The sequence below is a fragment of the Athalia rosae genome, chromosome 3, assembly GCF_917208135.1.
Source record: "Athalia rosae chromosome 3, iyAthRosa1.1, whole genome shotgun sequence".
NCBI classification, from domain to species: domain Eukaryota; kingdom Metazoa; phylum Arthropoda; class Insecta; order Hymenoptera; family Athaliidae; genus Athalia; species Athalia rosae.
The window spans coordinates 8,510,580-8,536,045 of NC_064028.1; the positions used below are offsets into that span (position 1 = coordinate 8,510,580).

The 25,466-nt window shown below is 37.7% G+C and overlaps 1 protein-coding gene across 2 annotated transcripts; it reads left to right on the plus strand.

Moving 5' to 3' along the window:
- The first annotated feature begins 3,786 nt into the window (after positions 1–3,786).
- LOC105691281 lies at positions 3,787–24,821 on the plus strand. Of its 2 annotated transcripts, none has more exons than XM_012409649.3 (12): positions 3,787–4,475; positions 17,242–17,555; positions 18,942–19,096; positions 19,191–19,405; positions 19,641–19,785; positions 20,338–20,529; positions 20,621–20,996; positions 21,085–21,265; positions 21,377–21,540; positions 22,195–22,398; positions 22,488–22,655; positions 22,734–24,821. In XM_012409649.3, the coding sequence occupies exons 2-12, from the start codon at positions 17,459–17,461 to the stop codon at positions 23,351–23,353; spliced, it is 2,517 nt and encodes an 838-aa protein (XP_012265072.2). In that variant the 5' UTR covers positions 3,787–4,475; positions 17,242–17,458; the 3' UTR covers positions 23,354–24,821. The 2 variants fall into 2 exon arrangements, with proteins under 2 accessions (XP_012265072.2, XP_020711220.2); XM_020855561.2 differs by having other exon boundaries at positions 17,246–17,555.
- Positions 24,822–25,466: the final 645 nt, after the last annotated feature.

The following is a 25,466-nucleotide window of genomic DNA, read 5'->3' on the forward strand; positions in this document are numbered from 1 at the left end:
TTCCGAGCTGATATTTAACAGTTTTCTAGAAAGAGTACATTCAGAGAATAAAGAAAATTATACATTTTACAGCGATTGTGTAAGATCTTTATACATTAAATAAACATGTATACATATGTATAACGTCGATATTGTATACTACTGCACCACGATTATACAGAGGTGTCAAGTTCGCCATTTATTTATCACAATTGAAAAACGATATTATCCGTCGTTTTAATGATTCAAGTTCACCGCGTTTATTTAGTAGATGTTGATACTACACGTGCTACTCGCCGTACAACTGCATATTATTGTATCGTAGAATTAACGACGAAAGAATCTAATTAAATTCATAATCCGTGCCACACATACGCAATCACACGTTATAATAACACGTCTGCAAATTTGTTTGTACAAGGAATAATATTTATGCGTCATTATTACAGATTTCGACTTCCTGAACGTTCCGCCTACTAGAAATAAAAAATAAAAAAAGAAAAACCATCGAAGACGCAGAATAACAACGCTATACCTACAGATAATAAAAATCCACGTGGTGTATGCAATTGTGCAACGCTTTTATTGAAATACAAAGATGAAAATAGGAGACCCCGCCTTTGAATAAATTATTATAACATGAATCTACACGTGCTGCAGTAGCTGCAGGTTGGACCGATTCCTTGTTGACGTTATTTAGAAATTCGAGAATCAAATTAATCTTTGATGAATTGTTCGAGTTTTTCATTCGTTGCAAATAGAACAACGCTCAATTGAAAGATGAAAGAAGGAAGAATTCGATACGCGTATAACGTACAGCGAGATACGCATAAATATGGTAATAATTCCTAACAATTGGAACTTACGAGTACATCGATGGTCAATGACTGATCGAGGATCTATGATCGTAGATGCTGTACCGCAGGACACACATGAAACCGGTTATATCCTCTGCGCATATAGATCGTTAACAAGATCAACCGTGCAGGGTAGTACAGCGTTGAGATATGATTTGCAACAGCTCGTATACCGTGACTATAGATGCAAATTAATTGTGATATCCGTACTAAATACTCGTAATATTGTGTGAAAATTCCTGGAAGGACGATCATTACTTCCTGCATGCGATATAATAACCGGTTTCACAAATGGAATTTGAAATAGACCGCAGTTTTTCCAGGCAACCTCGTCGATGTCATGATGTATTTTTTCGAAAAACTTTTCGAATAAAATTATCTCAGTTTTCAACAGCCGAAACAGACAGCGGGCCAGTGAAACTGATGTAAGAAAGTAGAATGAAATTTAGTTTTCTCGACGATAAATACTCACAATCGGACAAAATCACTCTGAGAAACCGTAAAGAAAATCACCTACACGTCGAGGGAATCTCAAGTCGCTGCAGATGTGAGAAATAAAAATTCAGAATCGCAAAAAACATGATAGGAAGTTATACAAGCAATATGGACACGTCAGGTAGGATATGTAATATCTATTTTGCTTGTTCTACGCTCCTATTTTCTACGTTGGTATAACAACTTTTGCCATGCCCTAGATTTGTGTGGATCGCGGATCACATGCTCCTGCCGCCGCTGCACAGCTGAGAGAGAGGAATATAGCTGTAATGATTCCTACACCTATCTAATTCTTGCTATGAATGGAGATAAATAGAATCGTAAATAAAGTTCTGGTATCTACAAAGTGGGCCCGAGCAAACAGGCTAATTTCAAAGAAGTAAAACACTTTGAGCAAACTTTTTCTTAAGAAACAAACTAGATGAGCGCCATTTCTATTGCGAGTATTCAAAAAAATTTCACCCCCTGTCGGGGAAGTAAAAATTTTGAAAAAGTCACTCTCTGAAGAAGGACGCGGTAAGATATATTTCCGACTTCTACCCTAGCATTTTTTCAACCCACGTATTTTTCTTCGATCAATGCTACAATGGAAGTTTTAGAGATAAAACGTTTTTTTTTTTTTTCAATGATTGAGACGAGTGCGTAATAATTCAAATTGCTGCTGTAAATTTACGTATATATGGGTACAGGTCTCCGCTATCGGTAGCCAAACTGGAAAAAAACAAAGGTCATCAGGGTAGCTTCTATACGTGGTAATATTTCATTCTCAAGAATCCCGTTTCGAACATTTTTACGGACTTATGGAAAAAAGCCAATAACAAAAGTTGAAAATTGAAAAAAATTATCGCAAGTAAAATAACATAAGATTTTCCTCGTGCGTCACCACAGCACTCAAAAAAACTGCATTAGGGAATCAATTCAGCTTTGACTTGGGGTTCGTTCTTAAATTGAAGTTTGGCGCATTGTCCACGGGATTATCCAATTATAACAAAAAAAGAAAAAAAAAAAACGCATCGTCACGGTTACTACAAAATATTTGAGCCGCGATAAAATTTAGATGACGAAGTGCATTTTTGATCATTTGGTCAGTCGTTAACGAATTATGTATGCCGAATACCTAAAGGTTACACTCGTTTATTTGTACAATTAGTGACCGTGCAACTCATGTATGCGTACATACTCTGTATTTACATATGTCTATGTACCTATATAAATGTTACATACGAGGAATACATAACGAACGTTTTAGAGCGCAACGGTTGCCGAGTTACAATTATTAGTAAGTATATAAGCATACACGCATATACCCGTATTGTAACGTGTCATAAAATCTAGCGCACAAAAGATAAGCGAAAAAAATAATAAAATAAAATTGCATGATACGAATATAGGTGGAAGTGCGATGACAATTAACAATATAGGTATATGAAGAATTACATTTATGTCGTACATAATAATCTGACAGTTTAGGAAAAATGGGCAATTCGCGTTTGTCGTCCGGTTGACGAAACAGACAAATTGCCATTACGTATCGTCGAAAGGGCAGAACACGTACAAGAGGAACCCATGAAAACTAAAATAAAATTAAACTACAAAATTACCTTTTCAAAACCCACTACACCAAGATTTCGAGAACGTAATTGTAATTTCAATATTCGACCTACGACTACAAAATTCATTTTTTTTTTTTTCACCAGCGAATTGCACGGAACTTTTCAGTCGTGAATTTTGGGGGGGGATGTTGAATTTTGCTGTAGAACGCGCGGCGCGACTGAAGATTGGAAAAGGGATGAAATGGGCGCCGTAAGACCGAAACTGTCATTTTATCGCCAAATCTTTTCGGAACAATCTAATTGTAATCTGGTTGTGGAGAAAAAATTTCGAAATTCCATTTTTCATGTAAATTCTCGTTTGTTTCGCCGCATTGTGATCGAGTTTATCGTTCAAGAATCTCATGGGAAAACGCTAATCGATGCGTAATTTTCCTGCTTCATTTGCCTAATTTATCTCACAATTAGGTGCCGGTCGTTCAGTCCCTCCTGTTTTTTTCCTAATTCTATAATATTTCAATTGTTTGTTAAACTCCTCGCGAGATTACCTTCCCCCGCTAATTTCTCGCGGTTAAATTATACCTACCGAGTACACGCGCTCGTCGCGTCTGTACACGTATACGATATTGTACATATGTATCAAAGGTTACATACCTATACTTGCGCGTATGCAGAGTTGTGAGATATTTGCGTAAGTGTGTGCAGGTATAAGAAACATACGGTACGCCTCTGTACAATTGGTTTCGGTGATTAGAAAATAAGTTTTGACGCAAGAGCTGCAGAAGAGAAGAGTAAGTACCCTGCAGTGGTATAGCCGTAGTTAGCTTACAGGACAAGACCCATCGTAAAAGCCAAAGCTGAAGCTAGCCGAAGTCAACTCGCCAGTTACAATAGAGGATAAATTCAGTCAGTCAGTCGCGCGACTGGCACCGCAGTGTGCAGACCCAATTATTGCTCTGCAAAATTACATAAATATATACATATATATATATATGTTTACAATAATTCATTTTATCAATTTTCACGCGCTCCGATAATTCAACCTACGAGTACAAAAGATTTAATTACAATCACGATTATTGTACACGATTTTAAATAAAATATAAATTAACATTTCCCGTTTCCCCTATCAATCGATTGTTTTTCTCTAACGATGGTATTACGGTTGATCATGAATGCTCTTTTTATTACGATTTGAAAAAGAATGCGCAACAAGCGGTACGAGTTGGTCGTATTTTCTTAAATCTTCGTCGAAACGTCTTCTTCGTCAGTTCGAGTGGTTTCTTTTTTTTTTAATTCAAATTCGAACAGTGCTATCCCGATACCGCGAAAAGTCGATTAGGATATATAATTGAACATTTAAATAATCTGCGCGCCATCGATTGCGAACTTTTTCGAATGAATTTGAAATATATGGATAATAAGTCGTGAAGGATTTTAAACGATTGACATTTTTCAAATTCAATCGGTAATCACCGATCAGTGCGAGTGACGAATTATTGACGCATATACGTACAATTGTCACAATTTTATATATTGAGTGAACCAAGTATTTTATCATCATCGGATTACTTGTAATCGAATAATTCGGAAGGTAAGAAGTTTCTCTGATAAATTTCATCGCTAAACGATTCCGCTGAATCTATTTCCCCTTTCTAACATAATCATTTTCGCTCATACAACTAGCTAATCATATTTCCATTTAACGCGATACGCGACAGCCGTGATCGATCTGACGCGCGTAAATTTTAATTTACCGCCAGTTTTCGTTTCGGCTTTTTCTATTCGTCGCCAGCCGTGTACCTATTCGCCATCTCTCGTGCAGAAAAATTCGATTTAAAATCGTACACTTCGCGCCCAGCTATCGTCCTGGAATTACTTACAATTTTTCGAACGTTTTTCGGCACGTTGAAAAAAAAAAAAGTAAAATAGTTCCTGCGTTCTAACTCTGCGTTTAATTGTTAGTTTCAAAAAACTGCGAAGAGCCGGTAAGAGAGAAAATTATAAAATGATAAAAATACGATCATGGCCAATTATATCGTGCATATATCAGCCGAAAAAATGTTAATTCTGCTTCTATTTCATTCGGGCATATCTTTTCTCTCGACTGCAAATAGTGTAGGTACATAATATAAGTGAAAGTATGCTAGCTCGAGATGTACTATAGATACATCAAACGTACATTTCACTCGCGAAACGAAATTATCATAATATAAATGTTTTTTCATTCAAAATTTTTTTTGCCAAATTATTATTTCATATCCGGTAACGTGCTATTACCGCGAATGTATATGATATAACGAAAAAAAGTAATATCTGCCAATATATGTGACTGAAATAATTTTAAATAACATTATACGCGGCTCTGAGGCCCCAACTATTTTACATCTTTTCGAAGCTCTTTGAAATTTTTTTGTTGTTTTTTTGCCATCTCCTTTCTTCAATCAGACACCGTCCGCACGTAAATGAAATAGGCAAGGTATATATATATATATATATATAAATATTAACATTCGAGCGGATAAGTACCGGTAGTATTTGACCTAAATTTATAAATCCCGCGCGCTGTCGAAATACATACGTATATACATGGGTATATATATTTCATCTACACAACCGAACCGTAATGTAGGTACCGGAGAACTAAACGGTGGGCACTTTTACATTACATTTATATATATATGTATATTATACGAATAGGCAGGTGTGTACGTGTACACGATTCAAATACACATATTGTAGATTTATGTTGGGGAGAAATGAGAACGGTCGATACGACAGTGCTTAAAAATTGTAATTCGCTACGCGAAATAATATAAGGAAGTGTTCGGCAAAAAACGATAATTATTTTTCAGTCGGATAACCGTTTGTTTTTTTAATTTTAATTTTTTCTTTTCATTTATTCTTAGTTTGGAGAAATTTAACGAGACCTTCTTCAAAACGAGGTTGGAAAGAGTCGCAGCGCTGTAGTAAAAAAGTTGAATTATATATTTTCACCGAAAGAAAAAATTTTTACTCCATCGTGCCATAGGATGGATTCTTAATCATACGCTCAGGTGAACGAAGAACTTGAAAAACGTCGAGAAAATCATTTGTCACATTTTACAAAAGTGATCGAGTTGCAATAATATTGTATCGGCGATATATTTATTTGTTTTCTTTGATTCGCTTGCGAAATCGAGAGTTTCGAAATGTATTTGTGAAAAGGAAATCAATCGACCAATATCGGCAACGGGTAGCAATCTTGAGAGAATGTATCTTCCGGAGGATATTTCGTCCTACCTTCGAGGAGTCTCTCGATGACCGAATAAAAACGAGTCTTGCGAGATATTTTTATCTTCGACTCGATACGAATTTTCTTTCGACTGAAACGTACACGCACGTATATCTAATGAAATTCACGTCTCAATAACTATCGGAGTGTAAATGTGAAAGTTCAGTCGAACGTTCTTAACTAATAAAATAAATTCATAGTGCATAATTGACATAGGTCTTTCGTAGAATGAAATCGTCCGGAGAGTTTCTCGAAATTTCAGAAACGAGATCAGGGCTTTCGAATTTCCTTGGATACGGTTCATCGAAGTCGGTTCGAACTCCGGGTCGTCGAATACCACGATTGGACCGCGTCGTAAAGAAAAAAATTGATCGAATGCGGGCCAAGAATTATGAAATTTCATTTCTGACGAGGAAAAAATCGTCGATTCGTTTACGCGAAGGCAAAAAACTGAAGGAAGCGTTAGTAAACACACTCGTACATGTACACAACAAAAGCTTCGTCGCGTTACTCTATTTTGATTTTATTGCACGATGAAAAAAAAAAGCGAAAATTCCGTGCACGTTGTCATCAAAATATATACTTGCACATAATCGCGGCCTCGCCTACTTACACTATTGTATGTACAATCATCCCAACACACGAACAAAGCAAGTATACGTAGCCAAAAAAAAAATATATGTAAATAACGTACACGCGCGTCAGGTGTACCCGCCTATATCGTACCATAAATAAAATAGAATTTTCTACTTTCAATTGTTTTCGTCTATTCGGGCGGATCGCGGTTCACTAGACGGAATTGAGGCTGCGGTTGGAGAAGAAAAAAAAAAAAAGGAAAAAGCGGCACGGCCATGTACACAGTTTTCGTAGGCATAAACGAACGCCAAATCTCGCGTTGCAACGATCCACGTAACGCATACGTGGAGGGGGAAATGAAAACAGGATGAACGTTTGGAGACGGTTAGATTCATTGATAAATTTTGGCTCGACCCATGGATTACAATATTCTCTACTACGGCGTATCTACCTACGTCGCGATGGTGTGTTTTAGGACATACCTAGGCGGCACAACCTGTCGGTGCTTTCACTCCGCGAGAACGCCAAGTTTTAGACGGCAGCGGTCGTATGCCCATCGATTATTATCATCTGCGATCGGGATCTGCGACGATATTACGGTTTGTAACGTCACGCCCCGATCGTTATCTCGTAAACCGTACGTCGAATCCAGCTAATCGTACGGAAGACCTAGAGCCGAATAACGTCACGAATTAAATACCGCGATACATATATGTATACGTAAAGTAAACATTACATTTTATGTAGAAAGTCGACATGTTTTCATCTGGCATAATTATTACGCTACACGTAGCATCGGCTCACGATCGGTTATAGTTTATGCTAATCGACGAAAATCTCGACAATCGAGCGCATCAATATTTTTTACCTGCAACGCCTGTAACCCTGTTTTTTTTTTCTTTTACAGCGGTTTTTGAAAATTACTATTTGCTGTAGGTAAAAATTCGAAAAAACCAAATAAATATTTTTGATAAATGGAATAATATTTTCGTTCTACGCGTATGACTGCGGTATTTTTTGAAAATCACGAGGTGTTGGTGCCGACCGAAGTTCCAACTAACTAAATATCAGTCGTATAAAACGTTGTATAATGTCGTGAGAAAAACAAATGATCGATTCTCACATTTGACTGACGATTTGCATCGCTGTGATAATTGGCACGAATCATACGGTATAATAATGAATAATGTTCACCCCTCCTCCCTTCCTCACTCATATTTGCAAGACTATAGCTAATCGTAAGTATACGCACGGTATGTAATTTTGTTTTGCAGATTTTGAGAATAAATGATAGAAAAAGAAAATTTTAGATTATGTATTAATTATTGTGTTGTTTGCGAAAATATTCATTGTGTATAACGTAGATGATATTATATGTGTATATTACGTTATACCTCACACATACGATATTTATTTGTTTACACGCACTGCAATATTGTTGAAAAAAAAAAAAAAAAAAATTCACAATCGTTCGGATATTCGATGAGGAAAACAAGTCACCGATTTATTGTAGTGTAAAACAGTTATAGATTGCAAAAATAAATATAAATGGACAATTTCATGGTCGCATTACGAGGGTAAAATTTATATCAAAGGCAAGGAAATCGGACACCTGGATTATATAATATCCTTGATCGGTATTATAATTGCGCAAATCCGATGAATTACGATAAATACGAGACTCCGGTACATCCCACGTGTGTATGTGCCTATAAACTATACATACATAGAACTGCAGCAATACCGGCTAGGTGCGGAAAAAAATCGACGCTCCCAAAAATCGTGCGGATCGACCGATGGAATTATTTTATCCGCCGTACGTGTTGGTTGAAACTTTTGCGAAACGATAATCGGGTATTACACTTTCGAATTTCCGAATTATCATTTTTTTCTTCTTCATCTTATTTGTCGAAATTGTCCCGAAAGCGCATCAACGCATCTGGGGAGGTGTATATTTTCATTTGAAAAAGTTCGGGAGAATCGTGACGGGAAAAAAAAAAATCGGTAGAAAGAGAAAAAAAAAAGATCATTACGATCGTTTCGTAATCGGAGATGATCGATGAGCGGCTCGATTCGGCGCGTAAAAACCCGATCGCCTTTTTCTAGGATCATTCCAGCGCGTTAAATTTCAATTCTAATACAATTACGAGCGGATAAACAGATAAACAAACTTCGAGACGAAGCTTCTTGGAATTTCGCTGGTACAACGCGTATTTCATACACGTTAATCAAATAAGCGGTCGGTTTTTAAGTTTACCGCAAAAATTAACGCTTTTTTGACACACAATGACGTGTGCGCGTAAGTACGAAATCATCCGTAGTCGCTTAATAAATGACCGAGAAAAATAGCTTTCGAAGGTTGTACCCGGTGTTGTATTCTTGACGAATCTGCTGCGAAGCGATAACGATTTCATTATAATTTTCTTATCACCCTCAACAAAGTGCAACGACATGGCGAATAAATTTTTTTTTTTCTCTCTCTAAAAAATATTCATCAGTATCTTCGAATTTCTCGAGTTAAAAAGCCTCCTGAATTTGATTTTTTTTTTGTACCACCTTCTAATGATCGGATTATTACGCTATATAACTCACTCGCTAACTGCAGTATAAGCTCTTGACATCCACGGAGTTTGCTGTGATTCACTCCGTAAATTGTTAAGAGTACGAATGGAAAAAATAAAAAAAAATTCAAGTACATTTTGTTATTCCTCTTTTTTCTTCTATTTCAAAGAACGCGTATCGTAAGCATTATACATATGTACATCGAAGAGAAGAATTACCGATAACTGTAATTGATGGTCATAAAAATAAACGATCATTTTTCTCTAATTGTTTTCTTATCATTGTTGTTATAATTACTCGTTGATTTATACGTTCTCGTACTTTTTTTATACAGTTGTAAGGAAGTTTTACACGCTGCAGCGTAAAGGGAACAAAATTTTTACGGTATCGAGGTGCAGAGAAAACGACGAATCACTTCGCCGATAGTCCGACTATTTATAGATTTTCGAACACCCTTACTTCGGATTCACTCCGCTGAACTTTTGCAAACTTATCAATTACACCGAATTTATTATCACATCAGTGACGGCAAAATGATATTGGCCCTGAATAACGACACGACATTCGCTGACGAGGTCGAGTGGCTACACGGCTCACCTCATACTCCGAACTCGACCCATATCGCCAATATGTTGGCAAACCTTTCATGGGTTGTATTTTGAAACTTACGTACGCAAAAAGAGTAGGCACATATTTTGAAAGATGATTCAGCAACACATGCGGCGCATACATATAAGCGACGTTTGATTTCCTCCTGCCGATTAAATTACAATCTAGGAGGACCCGACTTTTTTCCATCTTCTTCCGACCTCTCGTCAGTTTTTCTTTACACCTACTTTTTTCCCGTTTTTTTTTTTTCAAATAGGCGAAACAAACTTCGACCCGCTCCGTATGATCTTGGTGTGAAATGCCGCGACGAAGCCAACGGGGGAAAATAAAATCGTGCACGTTATAATTGAGTACGAAATACGATGTTTTTGTTTTTTTTTTTTTTCCTTTCTTTTTTACAGATTTCTCGCGGTGTGATAATTGGATGAAAAAAAGTGAGCAATATATTATGTTTTGTCGGAGAGGAGTGCGACGCGCGTTTTGAGAGCGTTACTCGCGCGCAACAGGCGCCGCAGACATCCGAATGACGAGACAAACGTAACCGTATAAAATGAATAATTGGGGGTCCAATAACTCTCTGGTATATCACGAAGTACACGTTCTCCGTTATACATGGCATCTAAAACGGGTGCTGTCAAAAGAATCTTTTTCAACTTTGAGTGCCTTGACCACGTGAAGAAAAAAAAAACAAAAACAAACATCAACGAATAAATAAAATAAATAAATCGAGCGATCGCTTTCGCTCGTATAATTTTGATTGAGGCATTATCGCCGATCCTTTCTACCGCGTATGAAATAACCACGCTTAACCAAAAATGGAAAAAAAAAGAAGAAAGAAAGAAAGAAATTATCTTTAACATTCGATTGAGCAAATCGTTCGTTCTGTTGAAACGCGATTTTCAAAGTTTTCTTACATGTAATTAACCTAGACTTAAAATTTGACATTAAGTAAAATTGATGTGCGATATCGAATTACAAAATGATGATGTGATTCCGTTTCTGAGTATAGGTATACGATTGAACAGAATTTTCATACAATCGGTTCGCCGTTGACGATGATCAACAATGTTATTAATCGCCAGCGAAATTGGAAGGATTTTTTTTTTTTTCTGTTCCGTTGATTTCACCGTCGAGAATCTCTGGCGTTAAAATGGCTACGAGGAATTTTTGAATGTCGGTCTCGCGCGCCTCCGAAAATAATCGCTACGAATAAATTATCATCGGTGCAGGATATCGAGCCTGCACGCGACGCGCAACAAGATGAGTTCAACGTCCGATAACAAATTGTCGCATAAATTTTGAATGCTCAATTATAAAGTTAGTCGATGTACATAGAGACGATCGTTATTATCGTCATCATCGTCGGTAATCATTGTCACTATATAATCGTATTTCTTAAGCGTTCCTAACTATGTGTATCTCTAATACGTTTGATCGGTTCACGGGCTGCGGGTACCGCACACACTCCGTAGAAAATTGAGCAACGCGGAAATTTCAACGTCCGCAAAACATTTTCTAAACGAGCGTAAATTTAACATTCAATTACACGTACCGAGTACGCGATATAAAACGTAGCTGATAAGTAGTTGAGGTGCGCGCAAAGTTCGCCCTCGAAATTTGGAGCACGCGACAATGCAGATTATACGGCAGAAATGTGCAATCCAAAAATTAGCAAAAATTATAGACACGGCGTTGCAACGGTGAAATAAGTCGAGTTATTTCCTCGTCGTTTTTAACGAAATTCTGCGGATCTCTGAAAAATTATTACCTCCGCGGGAATAATTATCCGTCGTAACTGATTGTAAGTAACGGGGGTATCGTGGACCGACGTATAGCGAATAAAAACTAGCAGCAAATTTAAATGATTCGTAAAAGGTATGCGCGGACAATAAGAGGCGAGGGATTGTATGCGGGAGATTGTAACCTTATTTCTGCAAGGAGGTGAAGGCGATAGTCGAGTAATGGATATTTCATCTGTGAGCTTGAAAACCAACGGTGTAATCGAGCTCTTTTACGATGCAGCTTCGAGGCTTCGAGGAAATAAAATGAACGATCGCGTAGGTGAGCAGGGGGGTGGGGGAACGAACGAGAAAAAAGTTGAAAAAGATTTTCTCGATATTCTTGTTTTTTTAATATTAAAGGTATTTGTTCACGATAACGAGGAGATACTAGGTCCAGGTCTCGCCAACGAGAGCAAAAAATTGGATTCAACGCCTCGTCCTTCAAAGTGGATGTACCAAAACGTCGTTTTACGGTCTTCTTATTTACACCTTGTGGTGGTAGTCGAAAGTCAAGTACGTACTTATATGCGTGAGTCTGGATGAGTGGGATACTCTTATGTATTTCACAAGCAGTGGATATCGTAAAAAATGAATTGTTGCAGTCACAACACGTATAGTTTTCAAGAACATTGAATTTTAATTTATTCATCAATTCTTTTATCCTCGCATTTATCATTACACAATCGTAATTTCGGAATTATACGTTCATGTCTCACGCGGTGTAAGATTAGCTGAAAATTATTTTGACTGGATGAAATATTGCGAAATCATTTTCTGTAAAATAGTGTGCTCAAAAAAATATTGAAACCAATGAATTGAAAAATTCAATTTTTTATGTTTTCTATTCACAAGAGTCCCGCATACGTGGAATCGATTCGATTTCTTCCAACCCCCGTCTATGACTCGAAGGAAAAACGAATAAAAAAAATTCTCGCAGCTTCCTGAGACGCCTACCGAACCTATAGGGTGTGAAGTTTGACACGAAAATCTGGTGAGGTTTCACCTGGTCTGCGAAAGATTCGATCGCAGGTAAATTAACCGAAGACGTTTCTGATTCATCATTGTGCCGGTTGAGAAAAGATGAAAACAATTAAAATAAAATGTGGAAGATGAAAGATGTGTGCCACGGTTCATAGACTGCACGTCGTTAATCTATACAATTTATGTTTCTGCATAACTGCATGAGTGAACACTGCACTGTCTGGTATTTAAATTCTAGCCTTTTACGTAAGCGCGCGCTATATAATTATATTTTTAAGTGCTCGTATTCATATACGTTGTACCTGTACATCTCATCCTCTACTTTTATCCGTTACGTTATGGGGTCGTAATCGCCGAAAAAGGCCACCCAAACCGATGTTGAAAGAGTGCCTAATTATTTTCACGTGTTTTCGTAGTGATCGGAATGCAAGACGGAAAAAACGAAAATCGTTCGGAAAAGCTGGAGTTGAAAAATGGGTAATTTTAAAAAGTGAAAAGACGGTCGGTGCGAAACTCTTCCAGTATACCGGCTCGAAGTGATACAAAAGATATCGCATAAAAAATCGATAAACTTGAAGGACGAGATTTTTTTATTATTTTCAACCGATTTCAATGATGAATCCGGTAATCGGATATTTTGGGTATTTCAGCGGTGCAAATGCCGCATGAAAGCTGAAGCGAACAAGTGAAGAAATAAAATAACGTCATCTTCCCTTTTTCTCACGTAGGTATAAGGTTAAACGGCTTTAAAACGTAATAGACGCGCGTTATACTCTCAATTTCCCTTTTTTCTTCATTTGTAATTTCGCTTTTGTTTTCTTTGTTTTCTTTGTTACATACCTGCGCATACCACATCAGCTACAGCACATCATTTGATGCACCAGCTATGTATATAGAACATAATATCTTTGTCAGGAAGACGGTTGTTAACACTCAACTTAACAGCTCCACAAACTCACAAGGCCTTATTTTCCGTGTTATTTTCCCAACTGTGGTTACGCAATAGTTATAATAACGACAACAATAATCAGAATAATAATTTTGTCGCGTCCTTTTTGCTCAACTAATTCTAATAACGTTTGCTATAATCTGAGAGTGAAATATATTTCGAGGTATACACCTGTATATTATTGACGTGGAAAATTTAAACATTGAATTGAGGAAAACCGGATCTATGCATTTTTCAATTTCTACGCAGATGCGATCGAGTCTTTGCAAATTGTTAGCTTTTCTTATCAAATTATTCTAAACTTCCTCTTTTATCTCATCCTCCAAGATTTGAAATTCGAAATAATTTACTTGAATTATTCCAGGAAGTGATCGATGATTTTTTCTTTATCGTTTTGCGTATGCCTCCACGCATAAACTTTTGCGACAAGTATGTTTTTTATGTATCTATTTTATCGTGCTTGAAACTCAATTAGTGTTTGAAAAAGACAAAAGAAATCGTAGAGCTAATGTTGAACGAGTGTCGTATATCCGTATACCCATACGCGCGCTGACATGTACGGTGGAATGCTGAGACTTTCGATAACATACATCGTCTGCAATTTTTAAACATAAACTTTACCACGTGCACTCGAACACCTGACATTTACAATCGAGATTACACGCTTCCGATATGATTGGAGGGGAGAAAATCATCATCATTATTTTTTCTTCTTTCGATTTAGCACACGCGTCTTTTCATCTGTACAATTTCGAGTTACGCTATTTGTAAAAATATTTTCATCGTTCAATTTGTATTCTCTGTCGTTGTGTTCATTTAATCATGATTAACGACGTGCGTGAATTTATTTCCGGATTTTGAAAACGGTTTTCACAAAAAAATTACCGCGGTATTAACAAGGGAATTATCCAATACACGTTGCAGTACTGGAGAAGAATTAATATTTCGTACGTCAAAATGAATGAACGAATGAGAGAACGATTAATGATGTTCACCCGACGCGAATCGGACATATTTCGTAATTTTCAGAGGCCATAACGAACCTATTCGAGTCCAACAGAGGATACTGTTAAGTGGCAGGTTGAGAAAAAACGACGGAAAAAAAACAAACAAGATGGAAACATTTTCAACGTGTGTCGAATTCGTCCGTATTTCGTGGTGTGCGGTGTGCGATCTCATTGTAGCGATGATAGAATAAAAAATTGAACAATATACATATATTCTCGACGAATTACCATGATACCCGGTTGTATGGGAATTCGAAAGAATACCGATTGATTGAAAGAAACCGTCAGCGTGCCGCAGATGATTGGATAAGTGATCGATTTTCGTCCATAATTATTCTCGTAGATTTTTAATTAACATAACAAAGTAAAGTGAATGGGTGAATGGATTTTAACGGATTCTGATGACTGGCGCAATTTTCGAAAATTATTCATTCTCTATTAGGTAGATACAACGCTATATTCGCACGTATAATTAAGTGGGAATTGCATAACGCGCATTCGGCAAAGGTCGGCGGATTTCGAATAGTGCTGTTCAAATATATTTTTTTTTTTTCATCTTTTTTTCTTTTCCATTGCACGTACGGACACACGAACCGAATATTTCGTGATTACGCCACCAGCTCAAAAAATATGTACAAGTATTCGTGATGTACTTACAGAAAAATAAATCTGATAAGGTCGATCGGCCATTAAGATAAACGATCGATCAAGCTCTTTTAATTTTTGAATGCAGCTCAGCTAGGGGGTGGGGAAAAAATAGCTCATTGTCATCCTTGCATTTTACAAGGATTTTTTACCTGGAAATTTCGGATCGAATGGCAGAAACTGTAGACTCGCAATTGATAAGTCAAAGCCAAAAATCTGAAATTATCAAGAAGAACAAAAAGATTTAGTTCCGCAGTAATACGGAATACGACGCAACGTAGTCAAGTGCATTAGATCCGTTGAACAACTCGTATCTATATCACACCTGTGCAAATTTGTTTTGAAACGATGCCGCAGGTGCAGCAGAATTTACCGTACATATAACATGCGGCTACGGTTACGCGTGCTGCGCCGAAGATATTTGCGATAAAAAGAATATAATGATAAGTACGTTAATTAACGCGATCGCTGATTCTAATTGAATTCCACGACTACAATTGAACCAGAGTGGGAAGAAAACGAATCTTTGATATTCAGCGATTTGCAGATCGCCTGCATCCCGAAATTGAATTCGCATGGTTGATTTTTTTTTTTTTTCTTCATTCAAGCCGTACACTGAAACAGCACCGCGCAAACGCGACATTGAAAATCACGTGCGATGGCCAGGCATCGCTCTTCCTAATCGCGCGCTGTAAATCTGCCTACAAACAGGTCGTTTTTTTTTTTTTTTTTTTTTTTTAATCGTATGCGATACGATTCAATGTTACGTAAAATTTAACGGTATGCATGACCATCGTGCACACAACCTACGGATTTCAGGGGCAATGGCTGTCGCACGCCATTGATGTCTGGGTCATTAAAAATCGTGACAAAACTTCGTACCTCATCGCTCGTAAGACCAACTGGGCGCAGCTCCAATGTCGATTCTTCGATTTGCGATTAAAGGTCGTCATTGAACATCGTATGCGTTTTAACGAAGACTTTGAAGTACAAAATTTTATGAAATTTTTCTCCTTCTTTTTTGCTTTACAATTAGTTGTATACCTCGACATTTCGTGGATCCTGTGCATCAGATCTTGAATCCGGAAAAATATCGGGAAACCAAATGAAACTGGGGGAAAACGGAATTTTTATTATTCGCGACCCCCTAACGAGCTATAATTGCATTGACGACGGAAAAAATGTCAACTTTGATCGCGGGGTCAAGTCTTCTACGCGAACTTTATCCTCCACCTGGCGGAGTAACGACGACACGTACGGAATACTGTGTTACGAGAACAAAAAATCATGAAATTGAGAATACCGAGAATGACGATATTAAATAATAATAATGAATATCCGGAATTATTGTAATGACATAATAGATTGATACAAGGGCGATACGAAATTAAGACTAATAGTCGTATCACGGTCCGCGTTTTAACGTTTAAAAAAAAGGAAGCTTTAATCAACAAACTCTTAAATTGGCGGACCAAGAATATTATTTTTCGAGGACACGTTATAACCGCCTTAATTCACACCTTACGTACATAAATGCATAAATACACACGTGTACATACGTATACGTACAAATGCGTAGATACATAATACAATAATATATTTGACCAACGTATATATTTATGATGTACTTGAAGACGCGTTATTTTTGCACGCTGGAATTTTGTTGCCGACTTTTCTTTCGCGGATTAATCTCTGCGTGATAATTACATGCCGAATTTATTTACTCTCGTGCGTTCGTGTGCGTCTGTATTCATGTATTTTTTCTTCTACTTTCTTTTATCGTTTTTTACGAAACGTGTGCAATAATCCTTCATCGTTATACTTGTACGCCGATATTTTCTCTCCGAATATCATTTTGGGGATTCACCGCGGGCCAAAGTTGAAAAATATACCACACTCCCAATACATGTGGATTACAGGTATACGCCAACTGCTATGATTGTTTCGAAATGTTTTTTTTTAATTTTTATTTCCAGATAGACCGAAAATTGCAACGATGACGTGGAGATCGAGAAAGGACGTGATGGTCTGATCGTACATTTAATCCGGAAGGAAACAAAATTTTCGCTCCTGCAGCCGCGCTGTCTTCTTTCCACATTATTCAACGAAATTTCTAACCCCCGCGATCAGCACGATTTGAAAAGTAACGAACAAAAAAAAAAAAAAAAAAAGGATAAAACAAAAACCGTCAAGATGACGATTATCAAGAGTTTCTTCAGGCGGATAATCAAGGATTTCCAGCACAAAGAGTTACTTCCCCTGAAGTTACTATTTTTCGTACAATCATCCAGTGAGTTGTGATTATATTTTTATAAACTTAGGGCATAGAAGCGTACCGGTTTTGGTCACCTCGGTCCAATTGCGTTGCCAATTACACCTCACTTGTAATACATTTTTCAAGGCAATTCTAACGTTGAATAGAAAATTGAGGAAAAATTGTATGTAATTGTTTAGTCAACTTCGTGCGATAAAAAGTAACAACAAAAAAAAAAAAAATTAGGCACCAAAACAAATGTTCACAATTGGTATCGGTGTGGCTGAAACCCGCGGGTCTATCTAATTATTGTAAAAAATTTCAAACGGCAGAACAAACCAACGAAATTACTTACAATTAGTTTACACAAAAACGAATTCGCTACGAAATTCAAGTTGTTAGTTTCCTTCGACTTGATCGCGCAATTTTATCCTTTTTGTTTGCGATTTATTTTTTTAAATAAAAAAAAAATTCATCCAAACAAACATCGCCTTTGGCTGTCACTCAATCATGATATTAAACCGCAACGCAATTTATTTTGCTCAAATATCTGTGCCAAGCTGCTTGATGTCGGTCTTTTTCTGGCTCTAACCCCTCGGCTCTTCGGAAAGTTTTTTTTTCTTTTTTTTTTTTCTCAGATCGCCTTATTTGATTTTAAGCAAGCGGTGACTTGACTGACCAACTACGACCGACCGATGATGATCCATCACATTTTATAATATCTTTACTGTTTCATTTTGTTCGTTTTTTTTTTTTTTTTATTTTTTTGGTATTTTTTTTTTTTCCACTTCCACTCGCGGGAACCGATTTGCGTTCCACTTGTCTCGTTTGCGCGGATGAAATTGATGGATAAAGAGACTTACTTTGCGGCGTACGTATATGGGACGTTTGCCAAACGGTAATATGCTGATGTAAACAAATTCGAAAGATTTGAATTAGCTATACAGTCAAGTTCAAGGTGAATTGACCGCGCGGAGTTCATAACTGAGGCCTGCCAGTGTTCGATTTTTGAAACGCCAATGATAAATTACCTAGTTTCACGTTCAACATACGTTACAGAGACACGTCAAGCTTTTTAATGTTATCTACCGAGATGGCATCACCTCATGAGTTGAAAATAATTCATCGTATCTACACGAAAATAGTACGGATCATGGGAATTTTACTGGAGAAATCGAATCACAAGTTTAGAGTAATAAAGTAGCATTTCACGAGTTTCGACGGATGCTGCATAGGAATATTTTGTTCTTTTTATTTCAGAAATGTTGCAAGAGCTTAGCCGTTATATTCTCGTCTAATATAATTGAGAAGAGAAAGCCCGATTGCTGCAGAAAAAAAAAAAGAACGAATTTTCGGAAGATATTTCTTTTCTGTTTTCCGATTTTCTCTCCTTCATTATTTCTTTGTTTTTCCAATGCACAGCACTCTTCGTTCTTTATCCATACCTGACAATCCACATGCGAGAGTTGGGCATAAATGTCGAGGAAACTGCGATAATGAGCGCCGTGACCCCCGTCGTAGCGATTGTGATGCCACCGTTGGCAGGGATGGTTGCCGACCGGATTGGCAATTTCAAGGTGATTAAACAGTGGACAACATGTGTTGTTTCGCTCTTTTCTCTACGAGGAAACTTTCGAAAGAATAATTACCAGATGACACTTACCGTTCCAGATTTTGCTCTGCGTATTTTCTTCCCTCGGTGGGGCAGCGGCCCTTCTACTCCTCCTAGTTCCCGTGGGAAGAGTGACCGTCAAATTTCCGGAAAGAGTCGTCATGGATCTCGGTTGTCCGGGTGCGAACGGCGACCTGGTTTACACTATGAGTCAGGCGAATCCCTGCGAGACTCAATTGGTGCCGGAAATAAACACGAACATGGAAAGCTGCGGGTGCGTTGAACCATGTTCGGTATTATTGTTTTTGTTCCATACGATACGGGGCAACGGTACAAGGTCACCCGAGGGATAATTCTCGATGTATACGCAATCGCGATGACGATGAGAAAATTTTCAATCGCACTTTTACGCGTGGATTTTTACTCTTTCGAAGAGGACGATTTGCCGAGCACAAGCGAACCGGGGTACTTTGAACCCGACGATTAATTCGTCATTTTTTAATTCTCAGATATATTTGCCACGCGGATTTGCACAACAACACCGAAGTAGAGGCGATACTGGCCGCCAGAGCGTACACGGTTAGACATTTCGATCTTGCGACCGGCTCGAATGTCTCCTTCAAGTACACCATATCGAAATCTGAATTACCTCAGGTCAGTATATCTGATTGGGCAGGGAGCGAAAATCTATCGATTTACAGAATAGTTGATTTTGAACTTTTTAAACGAAGTCCAAGAAAAATTTTTCAATGACGTCGCAAATCTGTCCACAAAATCTTTGGGAAGTACGAAATTCGACACTTTGGCGGAGTTTATCCAGTAATTGGCAGTCGTAACTCTTAGAGCTTCCAAGGTCAAATCCACATTTTGTTCGAAGAAGACAGAGAATTGATTGTAATCGTTAATTTCGCCTTGGCATTTTCCTGATTTTTTTATTTCCGCATCATGATCCATGGAATCTTGGAAAAACAATATCCCTGCAGCTCGTGTATTTCTTTCATCTTCAACTAGGAAGGACAAACTCTCTCTCGTTCGATATGTCCTTTAGCTCAGATAATAAAAAACCTACAAGGCTTCATAACAAAAAAAAAAAAACACAAAAGAAAACGCAATTGCTGTATAACAACTTCGACGACATATCAGTTTGTTTTTTTTTTTTTTTTTTTTATTCGATTTGTAATGTATTTTGTTCCGGTTCATTATCAGGCTAACAAAGCGAAAGAAGACGTGAGGGAACGTCGTCTACTGGCAAATAATGAATTCTACAAGACCTCCATAAGACAGCTTTCAAAAAGTACTTATTTCTTCCCAACGAGTAAACTTTACGAATTTTCTTGCACCGAGTCAAACGCCACGTTGAATCAGACCAATTGTGCATTCGGAGAATTCGGAGTTACGGTGAGAACAAAAAAAAAACCAGAGCGTTAAATTTTGTACTTTGTGGTAATCGTTGCCAATGTGTAATATATTTCGTTGAATCTTTTCGCAGACAAATTCAAGCAACGACAATATCAATCATCGTGGCTATAAATCAAAACTAAAACTACTCAACGCTACGAACATCGACATTCTCGAAGCGAAACGTCAGTACATATCAGAGGCGATATCTTGGACCGGAAATTACGGATTTCAGAAATTGAAATGTGCCAATCCGGACAGGAAAGAACAAAAAATCGCACTCACCGTACCGCTGATTAATTACACCAACGGTGTCGATGTCTATAAATCACTTTACATGGAAGGATGCAGCAAAAGATGCGTCGTTACAGCAGCTAGAAAAGATATCTGCTCGAACACGGAAACCGTAATCGAATACAACATCAAACTTACTTTTTGGTTGTATCTCGTGATAAGGGTTTTCATTGGTGAGTTTTTCATGAAAATAATACGAATTTCAAATTGTTTAGAAATTTCAAACTGACTTCGGTCGTTTCGGTTCATCTTCTTTTTTAGGGATGATCGGAGGCACCGCGTTCGCAATGTTCGAAGGTGCCGTTATAGCCATTCTGAGGGAACAAAAAGCGGATTACGGATTACAGAGAATCTACGGTAGCATAGGCGGTATGATATCTTCGCCGCTTTCGGGGATGCTAATCGATTACGTCAGCAGTGGTAAAGAGTACACAGATTTTAGGTGAGTCGTCGTTCGCGATAACCGGCAATTTTGACGATCGTCAAACAGCTAATTTTTGGATAATTTAACCCGACAACTAATCACATTCATTCCATTTGTTTACCACTTCAGACCGGCTTTTTACCTCTACGCTGGTCTCAAGATAATGTCTGGTATCCTCATGCTCTCCATGAGTCTCGAGTTCAAGGCACCGGCCAAAAACGTTGTGAGCGACGTTTTGGGCGTTCTAAAAAACGTAGAACTCGTAGCTCTTTTCATCGCTTGTTTCATTTTAGGTAAGTAATTCGCGAACGTCATTACATGAGTGTGCACATCCGCATGTTACTTTTTTTTCAATCGGATGCAAAAAAAGAACGAATACTTCAGCGGTGTAGTGGATGTCGGTGGTATCTGTTCGTTGAATTTTTTTGAGTTATAATCCTCGGCTGGTCCGCTTTTGTCATAATAATTCACTCGTGCCAATGTCATTCGCGTGATATCCGTGCGTGGAATAGCGATGTCCTTTTTTTCTTTCGAGTATAATATGCATGTACAAATATAGCTACTGCGAAATTACCAAAGTATAAAGGTACTCGATCACGAATCGAAGCGGTCTGTTAAAGTTAGCGAGGTAACTCCGACGATTGACCGCGAACACACATACTGGCAATGACAACGTCACGAGGCAGTGTCAACAATAACCGGATATTACGTAACGATCATATATCGCTTAACTTCCGTCTCGCTTTAACGCACGAACAAATAGTTAAATTATAACATTCGCATTCATCGTGTGTACAAAAAAAAAAAAAAAAGAAAAAAAAAGAGGAGAAACTCGGTACATACAATTGTAGGTTTTTCCACGGAATTGCCGATGTCTGTTTATCTTTCAGACGATGCACTGATCACTTCTAATTGACGTTTGTTTGTTTGTTTTTTTTGTTTTCCAGGAACCGCTTGGGGTTACATCGAATCGTTCCTTTTCTGGCTGATCCAAGACTTGGGTGGCTCTAGATCGCTGATGGGCATCACAATAACGGTCGGAGGAATCGCTGGAATCCCGTTACTGGCCATGTCGGGTCCGATAATCGAAAAAATCGGGCACGCAAACGTGCTTTTTATCGGTTTCATATTCTACGCCGTCCGACTAGTCGGTGAGCAACGACGAACTCCCCTTTTTCATCTACGTGTCGAAACTTCGTCCAAAATTTACCGACTATTCGCATTTACAATCGCTTTTCAGGCTACTCCCTAATTTACAACCCGTGGATGTGTCTCTACTTCGAAGCTCTGGAATCCGTCACATCTAGTTTAAGTTTTACGGCAGCCGTAACATACGCTGCCAAATTATCGACTACGACCACCGACAGTTCGATCCAAGGACTTTTGGGTGGACTTTACTACGGCGTTGGTGAGCAACGAAATTTTAACGTCTGATTCCCCGGCCGTGATATTAAATTCTTAATCCTAATGTTGTGTTCAATTTTAGGCAAGGGATCGGGAAGTCTGATCGGTGGTTATCTGATGAAGAGCGTAGGCACTCGTCCCACGTACCAAATATTGGGTGGAATGTCCTGTATAACAGGAATCGTTTATTTCTTGTTCAACCGACTGTATCTGCGAAAAAGACCGCAGGTCGAGGGTAACGATATCGTTAAAAAGAAGCCGAAAAAGAGGGACGCCGAGGTTGCCGATCAAGGACCGGTCGAATTGACGGAGAAATCGGGTTACAAAGAGAAGGAGGAAAAGCGGGACGATAAGATTTCTTACGGTTCTGAAAACAAAGCCTTTTCCAACGATGGAACTGATAAGATAAAATCGGAAGTCTCCGATATTCAAACGCAGGACTCCGAGGCGAAAGAAATCGAAGCGATCAAGAACGCCAAGAATCTCGACAGGATAGAGAAAATTGACGAGGTAGAGAATACCGAAGTCATCGGTAAAAACAAAAACGAACTCGCGGTTGAAAAAACGGGAACCGACGACACGAGCAACTGTAAAAAGAACCTTCAGAACGGAAGCACGAATCTTGCATACGAAACCGAACAAGACACGGACGCGGGCAAATGTAATGTCACTATCGAAAAGGAGCCCGACGAAAGAAAGTAAGAGATTTTCGATAAGGTGGAACTCTAGACAAATTAATATTGACGAAACAAAAGAAAAGAAATAAATAAAATGTTGTACAGTAATTTTTACCTACCAAGTAATGATCGAAAGTTATCGATATATATACATAACATATCTGAATATGTTTGATTATTTATGTACCTATTTTTAATAGTAAAACTGTTGTAATTTGTTATATAAATGTATAGATTATTGAACATCGTCGATGATTATTACTAGTGATTAAGGTATTTAGGACAGAAACATCTGATAAAGGTGTTGAGACATTCCTTATATACTCCAATTACCGAATAATCACCCATGTGAAAAAATTTCAGTAGATATGTATTGGATTATCGGTCGAAATTGGAACACAGTCACTGAAAAATATTTTAGAAAATTTGCGTAGCAAAAAATTGAAACTTTCAATAAAATCCGAATCAAATCATCGCGTTATTACTTTCCGCGAAAAGTTTCACAAGATTCCTAAAAATACAAAAAGAGTAGAATATCACTAAAATGCCAAGTCTCTAAAATGAAAAAAAAAAAAAAATCTTGAATAAGAATTTCTCAGATCTGATTCAGGTGTGAAGGAAAAAAGAAGTCAAAACGTACCCCACTTGACCGATTTTTTATGATTGACGTTCGATTTTGTATCGTGAAATCCATCGCGGTGTTCCAAATTCGAGCGATCAGGTAGTTGTTACACATCGGTTGACAATCATCGGAGATAACAATTGTCAATTATAATCTGATATCGCCTATCCCAAGAAAAGAAATGGATCGTAAAAAAAAGCTAACAAATATTTCCGACTCGTCGATTTATAATTTAGCGCCAACCCTGATTATGTGAATTAGTCAAAATCAATCAGTTACCGAGGTCAAATCAATTAGGTCATAACTATAAATTACAAAGAAAAAGGTTCCTATGAAAGCAAAACGTAATGCTGAAGTCCGATTGGATTACGATGTTTTTTTCTAACATGGAGAAAAAAAGAATTGCAGTACACATATTTCTGAAACTGTATCAGAACCTACCGTGGGTTATTGAATAAATAGTGATATTACAGTGCAGGTAACAATGCGATACGCATTTAGATTTTAGTTAGTATCATCCGAAGTTCAAACAACATTTAGATAATACGATATAGTTTTCTTTTGTTAGTAAAATCCGAAAAATAAAATAAAAACGTGAAATCTAGAATACCGATAAGTATAAGACGTATTATTAAGATTTGCATTATAATATTATAATCGTAGGGAGTATGGAGGAGACGGAATCACCTGATCTGAGCAAATGATGACGACGACGACGATTTTTATGAATTCATTGAAAACTTTCGATCGCAGCTTGCGTCTTGTCTACCTCAAGACCTGTAGATTATATTATCAGTATTTTAAAGCTGACCCAATTGTTGTACGCAGTTGTTAATCAGCGATTGTTAACTAATAAAAATAATTACGAAAATCGCCTTAGTCGTAACTCTGATATTTTCCTCATTTTTTTTTTTTTTTTTTTTTTTTTACGATCCTCACCCGAATAGTTCGAATGCGAACTGACCAAATTCCGATCGTATCGAAAGGATTTACAACAGAAAAGAGCTAAAATGTCGAACGACTCTATCGATACTCTGGTAATCTAGATCCATACATACTTGATCGTCTGGAGAAACGTCAGCGTAACGGTCTGTTACAGTTTGTAGAACGAATTAGAACAATTTCGTAGAGAATCTTTGCGGTAATATTTAGCGCCTATAACGTCAGAGGCAGAGAATCTTTTGACATTACAATTGTTATCGAAATCCACGTCCGCCGGAAATTGTTTCGAGCAATTTTATATCGGTGCTCGATCGAACTCGAGTACCTAGAAATTGCGAAATGTAAAAATCGATCGGCTTTTTTTTTTTTTGCTACAGACGAAAGACTGTAACGACGTCGAGAAATCCAAGTTCGACAAATGGCTTCGAATCTCCGAGTCTTCAATTTCGTAAATTGAGTAAATTATTGTCAATTTATATTTGCTCCGGCTTCGCGAGAGGGTTGGAGATGACGTCCTTCCCGAAGCTCCGTAGTAACGTTACGACAATAATATTACCACTGGTTGCTGAAAGTT

Excerpts from the sequence above, each read along its gene's own strand:
- LOC105691281 (XM_012409649.3), top strand. The coding sequence starts at position 17,459 with ATGACGATTATCAAGAGTTTCTTCAGGCGGATAATCAAGGATTTCCAG. Across the intron at positions 19,786-20,337 it reads CGAAATCTGAATTACCTCAG|GCTAACAAAGCGAAAGAAGA; the intron begins GTCAGTATATCT and ends GTTCATTATCAG. Across the intron at positions 20,530-20,620 it reads TCGGAGAATTCGGAGTTACG|ACAAATTCAAGCAACGACAA; the intron begins GTGAGAACAAAA and ends ATCTTTTCGCAG.